This window comes from Marmota flaviventris, chromosome 6 (assembly GCF_047511675.1).
Source record: "Marmota flaviventris isolate mMarFla1 chromosome 6, mMarFla1.hap1, whole genome shotgun sequence".
NCBI classification, from domain to species: Eukaryota; Metazoa; Chordata; class Mammalia; order Rodentia; family Sciuridae; genus Marmota; species Marmota flaviventris.
In genome coordinates, this window is record NC_092503.1 from 29,518,506 (window position 1) to 29,534,891 (window position 16,386).

General features: G+C 33.6%; 1 protein-coding gene across 1 annotated transcript in view; it reads left to right on the forward strand.

Moving 5' to 3' along the window:
* Positions 1-16,386, forward strand: part of Hbs1l (HBS1 like translational GTPase) — an 85,773-nt gene that overhangs the window by 42,496 nt on the left and 26,891 nt on the right. Inside the window, exons 5-8 of the mRNA XM_027938446.2 lie at positions 7,403-7,511; positions 12,720-12,982; positions 13,418-13,583; positions 16,200-16,317. Of these exons, the coding sequence (XP_027794247.2) occupies positions 7,403-7,511; positions 12,720-12,982; positions 13,418-13,583; positions 16,200-16,317 (656 nt within the window). The remainder of the gene's footprint in view (positions 1-7,402; positions 7,512-12,719; positions 12,983-13,417; positions 13,584-16,199; positions 16,318-16,386) is intronic.

Below are 16,386 nucleotides of genomic sequence, written 5' to 3' on the forward strand. Positions count from 1 at the left end.
CAACAGTTAGATAATTCTGTAGGGCAAAAGTCTGATTTTTTTTTTTTAGTTTTGTTTGATGATATTTTTTAATGCTTTCACAATATAATATATATTACAACTTCATTGTGAGGTAGGTGGTACATTTTGTAGAAGGGAAAAACTTAAAAGTCTTTGAAATATTTAATAACTAGTTCAAGGTTCATGTTCTGTGAATTTCCATGGCAGAGCCTTGGCTTTCTAGCCATACCAGTCTAATTAAAACTGATTACTCCTGGCTGGGAGAGATCTGTAGGATATAAATGGAATCTTAGGGCGAAGCTTAGGAAATACCTTTTTAATTGCTTGGAGAAAGTGAAGGAATTATGGAACGATGAAATACAGCAAAATATCTTATGGAGAAATTGTCATTACCACATGTAAGTACATATGGATTTTTCTCATTTAATCTTCCCTATCTAAAGAGTTTCAGTAATTATCCTTCCTAAGAATATTTGATACTCTTTCTGTTTTACTTTCACCTAATTAAATGAAGAGTCCTTGAACATAGATCTGTAAAAGATCTTTTAAAAAATGGCTTTCCTTCAAAACCTCAATCATATAGTCTTTAAGTTTATTCAGGCTCAATTCCAGTTTTGATGAAATATCTCCTAATGGAATGGTTGCCAGAACAGTTTTGAAAGGGCCAACTAGGGTCAAACCTGATTGGTAAAGAGTGTAGAACGCAGACTCCAGTTCTGGCAAATATCAAACAGTAATAAATTTAGAAGTAGCATTAGGTTTCTTTTATCATTCTTTGCTCACGCTCGTGTTCGTTCTCTCTCTCTGTCTCTCTCTCTCTCTCTCTCTCTCTCTCTCTCTCTCTCTCGTGCTTTTTGAGTCTTACTTTTGTTTATAGTAAAATTCTCTTGCCAGCCCCCGCAACAGTTTATTGACTATTGCCTAGTCTTTTTCAGAAGTACTGACCTTTGATTCCTAAAATTTGACATTTCCCATGTTATTTCTATCTTTTTAAAAGTTTTTAATCAGATTAAATCTCATTTTTCTTTTTTGGTATTGGTGCTGGAGATCAAACCCAGGGCCTTGCACATGCTTGGCAAACATTCTACGGCTGAGCTGCATCCCTAGCCCCTCAAATCTCATTTTGCTTGTTAAGCTTTCCATAATTACTCAGGTACATACTTTGACTTTTCTTATTTATTATAGTTCACGTCTCAGAATAGTTCATAAGCTCTTGGAGAATAGCAGAATTGCCACTGTGTGACCCTGCCCCCCTGATCCTTAATCTGGCTGTCACAGGCCTCAAGGTTAATGTCCTCTGGCAAATTAACCCCTCTGAACATCAGTTTCTACAAAGTAATGTAGAATAATTATACCTGTTTTACACAGTTATTATGAAGGTTAAAAGACAATGTAAAAGCACCTGGCAGATGACAATAGAGAATGCCTATAGCAAGTACCAGGTTGTCTTTCTAGAACTCATATCTCCAACATTAGGAGGTGTTTGGTATTTATTAATTGTAAGAAATAGATAAAGAGATTATATTGAGGAGGTTTTTGCCTGAAGAAGAGATCTAAGATAATTTATAAAGATGATAGAGGTCAACTTTTGGTTATAGAATTTAAATCCATGGGAGTTAATCATTAAACTGTTTCTTGAATGTTTTATAGGTAGAGCACTGTGACATATTCAGTGGACTGTGTAAACATATGTATCAGGTACTTCCTGTCCTCAGAGAGCTAGTAGTCTCATATTGAATGTGCTTAAAGACCATAGGAGTGAGTCAAAATAAATCATGTGGATGTGCAAGTAGAGGGTTTCATTAAATTCAAGTGTCAGTAACAATTGTGTGATGCTTTAGATATCTAACTTTGCATCCTTTACAAAGGAATAGTCATTGAAAAAGAACCTTCAGGACAAGAAACCTAGATCATTTCATGATCACGAGAAAACCTAGATCTTCTAACTAGATTTTAGCCCCAGAAAGGAAGCATGGGAGCCCTGGAGGAAGCAGCTCATCAAGGGGACAAGGTGGCAGTTTCTAATTATGCTTTGCTACAGAGATAACTGGATTATGAGAAAGGTGAACTGGCAGGGCAGGTGGGTAATTTGGTGTTGGATAGATCCTGCCAGGAAGGTGAAGTAATTTGACTTTTTGTCCCTTGTTTCTTTGTCAATAAAACTAGCAGACTAAATTGACTGAGTAGCTGTTATTTCTTTTGGAATGAAAAATTGAACAAATGAACAACTTTCTATTCAACTAGGGACTAAATACTCACTGTTAATATATCAATCTTCAGGATGTATTTTTTTGCGGGGGGGGGGGGGAGGTGATCATAATTTGATGGAGGTAGTTTTCATGGCTTTAAGGAGAACATTGGTAGTCTTCCTTTGGAAATAGAGTACTTTACTTTTACCTCATAGTGGCCTGTTTGACTTAAAGGATATCTTAGTGGTTTAGGGGTGAGATACAAATGTCCACAGAGGTAGAGATCTTAATTGACTTTATTATATAAAGTGGAAACTTCATATACTTTATATAAAACTTAAGAGGAAGGCTGATGACATAGTGTATATGTGAGAGTGTATATGTGAGGCCTTAAGTTTCATCCCCAGCCCTGCAAAACAACAACAAAATCTTCAGAGGAAACTGAACTTAGTGAAATGAACTGCCATAAGGTAACTGCTGATTAATGGCAGGGCAGGGAGCAGAATCCATGCTATTTCCCATCCAGTACTCATTTCTCATTGTCATATTTGAGACTTACTGAAAATTCGATGATTGATTTCTTGAGATTGTTATACAGTGAATGAATTTTCATTTGATTGGGGAAGATGAGAAGACACTAAACATTTCAGTTTTTTTTTTCTTGTAACATGATAGATTGAATCTTACAGTGTATCTCTTAATGATTCATGACTGGTTATTTTAATTATTAGTTCATTTCTGAGCTGTGCCAGTAGATCTACCTCCTATCCAGTACAGTGCACATCATAAGGAGGACTTTTTAAAGTATATAACATTGCCTTTTACAGCTCAGTGAATAATTTAATGAACATATTTTTATTTTTGATGGTAGATATTAATTTGAATTAATATGCTTTCAAAATAGCCAGAGCCAAGGTTATCTGGTAAAGGGAGGTACCAGGGTTGGACTTACTGAACTCCTTGAAAAAACTTGCAAAATACTGTGTGTATGTGCGTTTTTCTGTTGTTAGCCTTTTAAAGGGTACCTGACTTAAAAAAAAAAAAAAGTTTAGAAATCACTGCTTTAATAGATGTTATTCAGATCCATAATGTTGGCTGCTTTCTTTCTACTTTCATCCAAATTTTTGAAATATTGTGTCCTAAGTTTGATGTCCTATAGATAAAACAAAACAAAAAAGCCCTGTTTATTGCATCACCAGAAATATTGGTAGATCATGGTGATTTTCTCTATGCTTAGAGACTTTTTATATCATTGTGTGACCCACCCACTTTTTAAAAGTCACACATCTAAAATACTAAATGTTTAAGTGGGTCAAGAAAGTTTTCATATAAACATAGTTGGAAGAAATAAAAAATGAACCTTAATGGGAAGTTGGATTTAGTCCTGTGGAGCCTGGGTTGAGTCTCTTATTATTTCCTATTCTTGTAACAGGCCAAAATCCACCATGCCTCCTTCCCTTGTTTTACTCAATTGGGAATTTCCTTTCTCCTTATCTGCACACCAACACACTCACCCATACACCACACACATACCTCACACCACCATATCATTGTTATCATGTCCTAAGTATCCTCCTTCCTTATCCATTTACTCCTTCACCTTATTTTAACTCTGGGAACTGCCTTTTCTTGAAAGGCCAACTGCTTTATAATTCTCAATCTTTTTTCCTAGTGTTTTACTACTTGTTTTATTTCATTTGTATCTTCTCAAACCCCCGGGAGATCAACTTAATTCTTTTTCCTGCCCTTCCAACATCATTATTCATCTTTTTTTCTTCCCTTAATCCCTGCTCTGTTGAGGTTCAGGTCTTTTGCCTGAATCAGTGTTTTGTTAGTTCTCCTGCAGTCATCTACTGAATAACCTCACGACTCCTTTTCCTTATCCTTCAGACTTTAGCTGCTGGCGGTGTACAAGTTTTCTTCTCCACCCTCAGCTCTTCATGGTCATAGCTTACTTGAGAGCATCTAAATGGAAAGCACCAAGTCCATCTGAAACAAATGCTTGTTCCTTGACAGCTCCATTTCCAGTGACCTTCACTTCTCATCAGCAATTCACTGTAATTTCTTGTGCTTCAAAACTGTACTTCTCATACCATGACCTTTTCTTCATTGTTGACCTTTCTACTTTATCTACTATATCAGTAGTTTCCCTTTATCATTTAATTTACCTGTCTTAGATTTCATGGTCTTTAATAATTTTAATATCATTCTATTTGGGTGTTGGTATCTTCAGTGACTTTGTTGCTTTCTCCTGGCTGGCACCTATCGGTTAGAACCTTAACCCTATATGCAACAGTTAATGCCTTTTCCTGAATCGCTGACCATTGCTAGAGAAAGTCATGCAGAAAGGTGGGTTATTCTACCCTAAATTCATTATTTTAGTAGTTTAATGGGCTTTAGTACTATTGAACACTTGCCCTAAATTTTATGTTCAACCTATTCTTTGAGCAACTGTTATTGAAAATCTTATTCACTTTCCAGATTGTTCTATTTTTCTCATCCAGCCTCAGTCCCTGCAGGTAACTAGCTGCTATGTTAAAGAGAAAATAGAAGCACTCCATTGGGAATTTTCTTCTCCCGGTTCCTAAACAAACAAATCTACCTTCTTTTGCAATAAAAAGGGCCTTTTTCCAATCTTAGTTCAGTTTCTACCTGTGCCTTAGACTCTATCCTCTCAAAAATTAAAATATTGTTGTACAACCAGAGATATGAAAAATTGTGCTCTACATGTGTAATATGAATTGTAGTGCATTCTGTTGTCATATATAACAATCAAAATTAAAAAAAAATAAATATTGGCAATCTCTTCTTCATGTATTCATCTGATCCCTTTCAGTTTTATCTTTTTCATGAACTGATTCCACATCTTTCTTCTATCATTCTCCTCCATTTCTCCCTTTCCAACCAAACATCTTTGAAAGAATCATTTTTACACATCTATAGTCCCTTGCCCAAATCTCTTTGGGCCAGATTTAATTCGGATTTACGAATTTTTTTGAATTCAGAAAAGCATTACACCATGTATGTACCATGTGTGGTGTTAATAGCTCCAGTGGGTTGTAAAGCAGCACCCTGGAATCAAACACTTGCTATTTCTTCTCTGAAATGTTGGGCTTTTCACTTTAAGTGGGATAAATAAGGATTGTGGATAAATAGTCTCATTTTAGTTATTAAAAGTAATTAAAAAACAATTTTTCATTGCTTGTGGATTTTGGTGTTAGCAATGAGAGGTAGTGGGTATGTACTTCTGCTTTTGTTTTCTCACCTTCCTTCTTTTTAACCCATTCTGGTGTTTACTTTCCCTTACTTGCTTCAAATGATTCTTGCTAATTCGACCAGTGACCTTTATCTAAAGTGATCATTTCACCAGTAAATGTTTTCCGTTCTCAGTTGACTAACTGGCCAGCACCGTCAGATCCTGGTGATGCCAACTCCATCAAACACTCTCTTTCCTTAGCTTCACTGGTATCACCCTTTGCTGGTTCTCCTTTACCTTGCTGTAGCTATCATCCTCCTAGGACCACTTTTTTTTTTTTTTTTTTAACTGCTCTCTCCTTTGGTGATTGTCTGTGTTGTCAACTACCAATTAGGTGTTAATGCATCACAAATATACACTCTAGTTCAGGCCTCTTCTTTGAGTGTGATCAATATGTTGAACTGCCTACTTGATATTCCCTTTTTTTAAAATCTCAGAATATCCTAATCTCATGATTTTCCTCTGCCCAAACTGGTTGTCCTTCCACTTTCTCTTTCCCCTTCCAACAAATGCTTATCTCATTTTGGTAATATTCATTTCTGTAGAACAAAGATTAGGATCTTTGGTGTGGCCTAAAAGGCCTGTGGCTTGCCCACCTCTTCAGCTTCACTTAGCTCCCCTTCTGCTTTCACTCACTCTGAAGTACCTTTCTCCTATAACAGGGCCATTGTAATACAAAAGCTACTCTATTTGATATGTTCTTCCTTTGTATGCCAGTTAATTTCTTTTTAACAACTTACCTTTCTCACTTTCCAAGAGAAGCTCGTTAATTCATGTGCCCTATCATCAAATCTTAGGGCACTATATATGAATTCTTTTTTTTTTTGATAGCAAGGAATGAGCTCACTTAACCATTGAGTCACATTCCCGCACTTTTTAAAAAACACTTTAATTTAGAGACAGGGTCTTGCTGAGTTGCTTAGGGCCTCACTAAGTTGCTGATGTTGGCTTTAAACTTGCGATTCTCCTGCTCTCTTCCTGAGCTGCTGGGATTTCAGGTATATGCCACTGTGCCTGGCACTATATATGAATTCTTTATGAAACTAGTAACAATTTTAATTTTGCTTTTTTTGAACTACCTAATATTTTTCCTCACTATACTGTAAGTTCTCTGAGCACAAGCATTGTATCTGCTCTTGTTTACCATTGTATTTCCAGCATAGTGCTTAGCATGTAGGAGGCAAACAGTAAACATTTTGAGTGAATTCTGGACATTATCTTTCTGAATTAAGTAGTTTCTGTATATTTAGTGATGTAGCAATGTATTCTTCACAGATTTATGTGTATTCAGTCCTGATAGTACTCTTTTTGGAAATTATGAATATATGTTTTTTAAAAAAATTCAATGTATTATATAAGGAGCAGATATATATATTTGATCTAGCTCATTTGATCTAGTTCATTTCTTTCATGTTGATTCAGTTTTTTAAGATCAATCTCTTCCTCATATTTGTAGTTTCCAGATATCTTACTAAATCTAGTGTATATAAGAAAATACATGTAGTGTTCTAACAAAATTCAGCAGACTCTCAGCTTGTTCATCAGTTTGTAAATCTCACAGTATTAAAAATAATTGAGCCATCTGCTAACTGAGGAAACAATTTTAGTGTTTTGAAAGTGTGTAGTAGGAGAAGGAGTTAGATGGTCTAGGTATAATGTCAGAATAAGGCTCAGTGCAGAAACCACGTTGTGACCTGTTAATACTGAAACTTAATAGTCAGTTCAAAATTAGGAAGAGATTTGGTAGAGGTTAAGCAAAGGAGAGTCCTGACAATGGGGAATTTCCCAGAATGGGGTGACAGAATTTTCTCACCAAAAATTTATTTTTTTAAAGAAAAGATAAGTATTTATAAAGACACAAATTCTGTGAAAATTATCGTAGTCTATAATTTATATAACATAATATGTTTCTAGAAATTAACTTTAATTAGCCTTTTATATTTTACTCTTTAATTAGGAAAATCAATAGGATCTCAGTCATCTCGAAGTGAATCTGAAATTGTGCCAAAAGTTACTAAAATGACTGTATCTGGAAAGAAGCAAACTATGGGATTTGAAGTACCTGGGTAAGATTTTAAGTCTTTCTCCCTGTTTTTTGAAATCAATATTGTGTCCTATTAGTCTATTAGAAAGAGAATGTCTTTCAATTTTATATAACATTGGCATTGAAGTATCCCATTGTCCTCATTATAACAGTTCAAAGAGATGGGGATGAAAGATTAGACTTGAATTCTATAGCCTTGCTTGGGTGTATTACTGCATCTCACTGTTAATTTCCTCACATAAATAATTTATAATGATTTTGTGAAAGCTAGCATGTTGAGGTAGGGAATTTTTTATACCATTAGGTGGCGTAGGTAATCAGGGCTTAGGAGTTACATGAGTCAGTCAATCATAGAATCACTAATTAAAATTCTAATAAATATTATCTTTGAGCTCTTTTAGATTCTCTTATTGAATAAAATGTATCATTGTAGAAAGTACATAAAATGAAACATACCTAGAATTTTAAATATCTATTGAAAAGTGATATGAAATCATAAATTAATAGCAGCTGTTCTTTTTTAAAAAATCATCTTTCTAGAATTCTTCCAGAAGTCTTTATAGACAATGAAAGTAATTGCTTGAGTCTCAGATGCGCTGTTTATAAACAGTAACGTTGAACCTCTTAAATTTTTTGAATTTTTCAATCATTCCAAAAGGTATACTTTTACTTACAAATTTATGTATTTTGCTTCTCAAAAAAAGAAAACTCAGTGTTACCAAATATAAATAACTGAGTTTTTTTTGGTAATTTCAAGAAAAAGAAGCTCAGTAGCCTGGTCTTTTCTCTATTATAATGTTCTCTTGTATAAATTGATAAGAGTGTCATGTGTTGTGCAGAATCTTAATGATCATCTATTTCAAATTTTGTACTTTATTATAAAAGGAAGATTTTATTCATTTGGTTTAAACTTCAGGGTGGGAAAGGTCTCAGGATCTACAATATAGTAAGCATTCACTATATATTAGTTCAATGATTGTATGAAAGAAAAGTTGATTTTTATTTTGAGTAAGCTTAACCAGTTAAAATAATTTTGAGTTGTGGTTCAATTACAAAAGCTTAAGGAGTATCTTTCTTCTCTCTTAATTAGGGTTAAGTTCACATAAATACTCTTTATGTACTAAATGTTTTAAGTGCCATTTAATCCTATTGTGTATTCCCATTGACAAAAGAGAAATAAAGGAAAACAATTATACAGTACCTTTCCTAAGGATTTTATAGTCTTAATGTAGAAGGTTTCAGAAGTCTTAAAAGCAATATGAAGTAAATGTTGTTATAGAATTATATTAAAAGTAAATGCATAGTTCTCTGAATAAGGATAAAAATAATGGGTAATAAATAATAAATGATCAAGAATATAGATATTTTGATGCAAAGAAATAGTTTATACATTTGGACTTTATATATATGATTATAAAAGTAAGTTTGGAAGTACTGTAAAGGTAAAAAAAAAAAAAAAAAAAAAAAAAACAGCCCATGAGGTAACTTTGATGTGGCCTATGAGAGAAGTCATCAGAATGTGACTTATTACAGATTGAAGTACTCAGAAATGCTTAATAATACTTAAGGCCAACCAAATTATACTTTCATAGAAATTTTTGAGATTTATAATAGGAATGAGTACTTAAGATTGTCTGATTTAGTCTAAGAAAGCACATTAGAAGCATAACAAAACAGTTTTAGTTGAGATTTCAACATTATAGTTTGATTCCCACTGGTGTTTTTAAAAAGTATTGGATAGTTAATATTTTGAGAACTAAAAAGCCTTTCAAATGTTTTTGTTTTAGTAATTTTGTCAGACCAAGCACTTTTGTATCTATACAAATCAATAGCTTAAAAAGTCAGTCTTTTCCTCAATATAACAGCAGATATTCAAGTTTCCTAGGCTTAGTATTGTGTCTGGATATGGTAATCAAAGCCTTTGAAAGTGCCTGTACAAATGATTGCTAAATGTTTAAATTAGTTGAAATGATAATTTAATATGCAGTATACTGTAAATACGTACATAGTTTTAACCTTAAAATATCCATTGTAAAACTATGAGTTTGATTCTTATTTAAGCTTTTGGGCTAATAATGCATGTCACACAGTGTGTATTATTGACGAGATCAGTTCTGAGAGAAAGTTGACTAAAATATACTTTAAAAATAGAGATAATTTATTGAAGTTATTTTGACAGTCTGACTTATTAGATAGCAAGTAATGTATAGTACAGAATAGTATTTCTTTACTCAGAAATGGAATGTGAAAAATGTAGAACATGTATGTTACTTAACTTGAATTCAGCCTTTTTGTCACTTTTTTGAAATTGCAAATAAATCTTTGGATTAAATAAGGTATACAATATGCATAATTTCTCAAATTTAGGTTTGTGTTTTTGTTTTCCTTTTTTGTTACTGGGGTTTGAACTTGCGGTGCTTAATCACTGAGCCACACCTCCAATTTTTTTTTTTTTAATAATTTTTGATTTTGAGACAGGGGCTTGCTAAAGTTGCCTAGAGCCTCACTAGGTTGCAGATGGTAGCCTTGAACAGTGATCCTCCTGTCTTAGCCTCCCTAGTTACTGGGAGTATAGACATGTGCCACCATACCTGGCTCAAATTTAGTTTTAAAATCTAAAAAATAAGTCTATCAAAAAATCACATTCATAGATAATATGTTAAGTTTGCTTGGAAACCAAAACTTTCTAAAATAAAACAAAGAACACTTAAGAGAATGTAGAATTTGTATTAACAAAATATATGTAAGTAAATATATGCAAGTAAAAATGGTTAGAACATTGTGTAGAACAAATACTCTACACTTAACCTCTTAAATTTAAATTATTAGCCTCTAAATTCATGTTATTAATAATCCCATTTTTGGAAAGATAGTGTTGGAGAAAAAAACTAGTCATTTTATGATATTAGATAAGGTTACAAAATTATATCAGAGAGCACCTGAAAAAAATTTGACCAACTTATTCTTTCATTCACATCAATTAGTAATTATAGGACTGAATCTAGAATAGTCATTTTTAGACCTACCTTGGAGGTTTTTCAAATCTTAAAACATTGATTTTTGTTGTAATATGTGGAAGTTTTTATTAAGTGCAGACTTACCTGAGGATGCTTTTCAATTGCTTTGGTTACTTTCTTCTAATACTATATAATTTTAATGAATTAATTTGCAACTTGAGAAAGGGAATATTATTGAAAGTGAGAGAAAAGTAACCCTTTCCTGTTACTGAATTGTCAGCCCTGCGTTTTGTGAATATCTTCCTACTCAAGTAGCCCCTCTAAGGGTTTCCTAGAACTTGGTGGGTATGTTAAACTTCAGGGACCTGCCCACTCTGTCAGCCATAGCTGTCTACAGTTATCTGTTTTTTCATATGGATTTAGCATAAGCTTTCTTCTCAAGAAAAGATTCTGAAGCTAAGAACAGAAAGATTTGAAGCCAGAGATTGAGATTTCTCCCTATTCTGGTCTATTCAGAACCAGAGCCTATGACTAGTCATTGCAGTAGAATACTTTTATTGTATTTTGTGTATATATTTTCTTATTTGTTCTAATTACCTGTACATGACAGTAGAATGCGTTTTGACACATTATACATAAATGGAATACAACTTCTCATTCTTCTGGTTGTACATGATGTACAGTCATATCAGTCATGTAATCATAAATGTACATAGGGGAATAATGTCTGATTCATTCTATCATTCTTTATCACCATACCCCCTTTCCTCCCTTCACCCCCCTCTGCCTAATGCAAAGTACCTCTACTTTTCCCTAGCCCCCCAACATTGTAAATTATTTTTTATTACCTTTAAGTTTGATTTAAAAGTGTTGGGGACAGCTTTCACATACTAATTTTTTCCTTATAGTTCAAGATGGAACTCATCTGTCCGAGTAGTGCTAAAAAAATGAACACTTAACTATTAGAAGAAATTTGAAAAACAAAGTGAGAATGGATATGAGGTTTTTGTTTGTTTGTTTGTTTGTAGTACTGGAAATCGAAGCCAGGGCTGCTGTACTACCTGCCCCATTTTTTTTTTTTTTTTTCCTGATGAGGCAGGGTCTACGTAAGTTACTCAGGTCTTAGCTTCTCCAGGAGCTGGGATTACAGCAAGGTTTTTTTTGTGTGTGAAGTTGCAAATGTAATTAATATGTCTCTTTTCCTGAGGAATAAGATGAAGGGTTAATATTGAGCCTATTAAAACTGTCCTGAGAAGGTAAAAGTCATCTGTTTGTTAACAGTGGGCAAGAAGGAAATAGATTTACTTTTACACATTTCCATTTTACTGCAGTTTTGGTCAGCTCCATTTGAGTTGGATATATACTTTGCTTCATTTTTATTAACTTGCAATTTAACCTGCTCTTAGACCTCATTCTATTTATCCTAGTTGTTAAAGGAAGCTCAAGGCATAGTGTAATCTGATTAATGAGGTTGTATTCTTTATGGGCATGCATGGGATGAAGTGCTAGTGTTAACTTTTGCAGGGAATAGTCAGAATCACAGAGTGAATGAAGCAGTGAGGGCAGTGTTTACTTTTGGAGGCATTGTCATTGTAAAGGAGAGGATAAATTAAGTTAGGGATCTTGTTTCTACTTTATATATTTGAGTCCCTTATTAGAGTGTAAGCTTTTTTGAACCATGAATAATTATTTCATTTCTGTATCATTTTTTCTTCACAATGTCAGTACGTATTCTATGTTGTAGATCTTAATAAATCTAGTGCTTGTTGAACAAATGAATTTAAGCTCTTCTGACAAATTTTAAGAAACAGTAGGACTTTTATCAATATCTCTTAAGCTTAGTGTTTGAGCAGAAAAGATCATAGTCCTATTGAAAGGATGAGTTAGTCTAAAAATGATTTTTTAATACTAGATTATCTCCATTATCATATTTGGTGCTATTTTTTATAAAATATCTCCTTTTTATCATCTGTTTTGACAGGCTTTATTATATGGCAAAAGCTATGGGTTTGGACTTTGAATTTCAGTTACTTTATAGTATACATTTTTCTTATCTAATTTTTGGTAGCCTTTTTCTCCTGGGAGTCTATATTTATGTGGTTTGGGTCTGACTACTTTTCCTTTCCACCTTAACAGACAGTAGCCACTTAAAAGGGATCATTTTTGGTCTGGAATATAAAGAATTTTGAAGAGGCATCTTTGCTCTCCTTATGACACTATAGGACATCAGTCAGATTGGTTTCAAACACTTCTTTCCTGTCTGCTTTCTGTAGAGTAACATCTGAAGAAAATGGTCATAGTTTCCAGACACCTCAAAAAGTACCTCCTGGTGAAGATACCAGCATTGCTTCTTCTGACATTCTTGACACCATTTGTAAATCATCTCTTCCACCTCACAACATTCAAGCCTCGGAAGAACAGAGTTTGACACCAACACCAATGAAAAAGGCTGGCAAGCTGAGACAGCAAATAGATGTGAAAGCTGAACTGGAGAAACGGCAAGGCGGGAAGCAACTCCTCAACCTGGTGGTCATTGGTATGCCCTCTGTTCCTCTGGATTGTCAGTCAGCTCTGTCTTAGCCTGACTGTGGTCTAGAGACAGCAGGGAAACTCTGAATGTCTCTCTGGGTATAATGGACATGATGTAAAGGGGCATTGCATCATAATGCTTTCTGGTTACCCTGGGTGAAATAATGCCAAGTTACCAATCATTAGATTTGGTTTGTGGCATTTTCATTTTGTGAATATTTTGAAAATGGCATGTATTTCCAAAAATCAGGGAAATTCTACCCACCTCTCTGAACAGATGTGCCCCCCTCTCTTTAGATGTTTTAACTGTCATTTGATAAAAATTGGTATTTATAACTCTAAACACTGACCTGAACTGTTGAATCACACATCCATACAATGCCTCAATGTGAACAACATCTGGAAATGTATGAAGTATTAATCCTGAATCAATTTTCCTTAGGTCATGTTGATGCTGGGAAAAGTACCCTGATGGGCCATATGCTTTATCTTCTGGGTAATGTAAACAAAAGAACTATGCATAAATATGAACAAGAATCTAAAAAGGCTGGCAAGGCTTCCTTTGCATATGCATGGGTCTTGGATGAGACTGGTGAAGAAAGGGAAAGGTAGTCATTTTAAAATTTACAGTTTGAAATGATAATCTTTTAAGTGTGTAATATGTTTTAAATATATTAAATATACCATGAAATAGTTTTAATGATCAGGGTAATATTTTTATAATTCACCATAATTACTTTTTTCCCCTTTTGAATTCTACAAGAACAGATTAAAAGAATGTTTATCAAAAACAAATTAAGATAGAAAGAAGAGACAGATAATCGAAGCTAATTTTTCTATAGGAGAGGTTTCAATTGTCATTTCTCCAAGTATATATCAAATTGAATTAAAGTTATGAATGAGAATTGTAATCTTACATCAGGTTAAAAAGGAAGGATTAACTGCAGTAAATTCTCTGTCTGGATTCAGAATGACCAATGAATTGAAAATACCAGACTAAATTCATTTTATACTTTGTATACTACGTTTTTATGAAACAGTGAAGAATGACACAATTAAACCATATCATACCATACAGATACAATCTAGCCAGTTGTTCCTTATGTCTTTGTTTTGGTGCTTAATGCTAATTTTGGAGGGATTCTAGAAGGATATTATGGACACATACTTCTGGCAAAAGAACTGTATTTTTTTTAATATATGTATTTTTTAATTTTTATGTGGTGCTGAGGATCGAACTCAGTACCTCACATTTGTGAGGCAAATGCTCTACTGCTGAGCCACAACCCCAGCCCCAGGATTGTATTTCTTCTGAAGTCTTTTTAGAGTGGCCATATAAATCATATTAGGGCTATTAGGGATGGGGACCCAAAGGACACATTAATAGTTAAACGAAATAGCACATATACCAACTATGTTAAGATAATGACTAATAACCTGTGAAGTCCTGTGAAAGTCCTAAATTAGCATAGGGATTGAATTATGTTCCCCAATGTGAATATGATTAGAGAACATATCTAAGTTTTCATACTTCTTTTATGTGTATGTTTATTTTTTTGAGGTCTTAGTCTACATTGTAGTAGGCAGTTCTCAATAAAGTAGCCCACAGTATTTCTTAGCTCTCTGATAAATAGAAACTTATATCATAGTGATCTTTTTTTCCATATAGGTATCTTTTAAACTTAGTATAGTATCACAAACCTGTTTTTCACCCTAGAAAGAAAAGTAGTATACTATGCAGTTGCCAATTTTAGGAAGATACTAGAAGCCTAAATAATTTCTTCCTGTTTAATAAGGAGATTATTAAAGCATGAGCCTTTTAGTTTCCTTCATGCCATCTAGTTAAATAGCAAGAGAAATTGAGAACACTATAACTGAAATTAGAATGACTTGTTAAATTTACTTAATATGTAAGTTGAGCTGGCAGTGAGCTAATAATCTACTCTCTGCCTATAGTGATTAATAATTTTAGTTTTTTTGAATACTATGTTTGCTACTCAGCTGTCATAGTTTTGCTACTGCTAGTTCTCTATTGCTCAGCATGGTATAATTTTTAGAATATTTTTTCGTTCTGGAAGCAGAAGCTTTCAGGTACATGTTAGAAGTTTTAACTCACTCCCTATCTGTTCTTAATAGCATTTTAAAAACATACTATGTTGCTTACCCAATCATGTTAAATATTTGTATCTTCTGTTCTCAGATGTGGAAGAACAGAAATTATTGAGCTGAGTGACATTTTCATATTCTCAAGGTTACAAATTCAGACCAGAGCCGGGCCAGAAGAGTACACTTAGGTCAAATAGTCTAGGGAGGAAGTCGGATAGTTGGTGATGGTTCATGACTTATTCTGAAGGTGCCTATGGTTCCTAGATGATTTGAAGATATTGAAGAGAATTATGTATCACTTTGGCAAACTCAAATGGCTTTTGGTTTCAAATTAAACCAAAGGGCTTGACCACGGAGACCCACAGTTACCTTACTGCCAGGATGAACCTGTTGTTTATTATAATTATTTGGATTCTTAGTAAAAAGGAATACTATTGTTTGATATTTTCAGTGATCCTGGGGCAGACCTTACTTATTGTATACATGATTTCCCTTTCTAAATCCTGGAGCTTTAGAATGACTTAGTGCCCTTGTAGATTTTCCATATGCTTTTTAATCTGAATTCTCATTTTTGTGGCTGAAAAGGCCACTGTATTGGTCTCCAAGAAGGATGAAATGAGAAATGAAGCCAATTTCTGTTTATCTCTCTAAATTCTCAAAAAATTGGTCATATCCTTTAACATTTCCCATTTTCTAAATATGTAACATATTGATCAACTTTTCAAATGAAAGTTTTATAAATTTTTGTTTATAATTAGTGAAGTATAACAGAACACAAGGAACACACTACCTCTTGATAATGGCTTTTCATTTTATCTTCTCTCATGCTTAGTATATATATTTCTCCCATCTAGAAATGACCTAGTGTAGTTTTCTTTGTTCATAATTTATACTGTTTGTCATAAAAAAATTAAGGAAATGGGGAAAACCTATCATTTTGATTGAACTCTTGCTGCATTCACAACCTTATTTTAAAGCCATATGGGTATAATTCTGTGGTCTGTTTAATAAACTTTCTTTCATTAAACATTTAGATTATTTAGCCTATTGATAAATAATTTAACCCATATCACTGATTATTTATAATAGTACATTGTAATCTTTTTGTTTTGTTTAAGGGGAGTAACAATGGATGTTGGTATGACAAAATTTGAAACTACAACCAAAGTTATTACATTAATGGATGCTCCAGGCCATAAGGATTTTATTCCAAATATGATTACAGGAGCAGCCCAGGTACCAGATATTTTGTTAATTCTATATAGTATACTGATTAAACTTAATTTTTTTTTGGTTGGGGAGCGG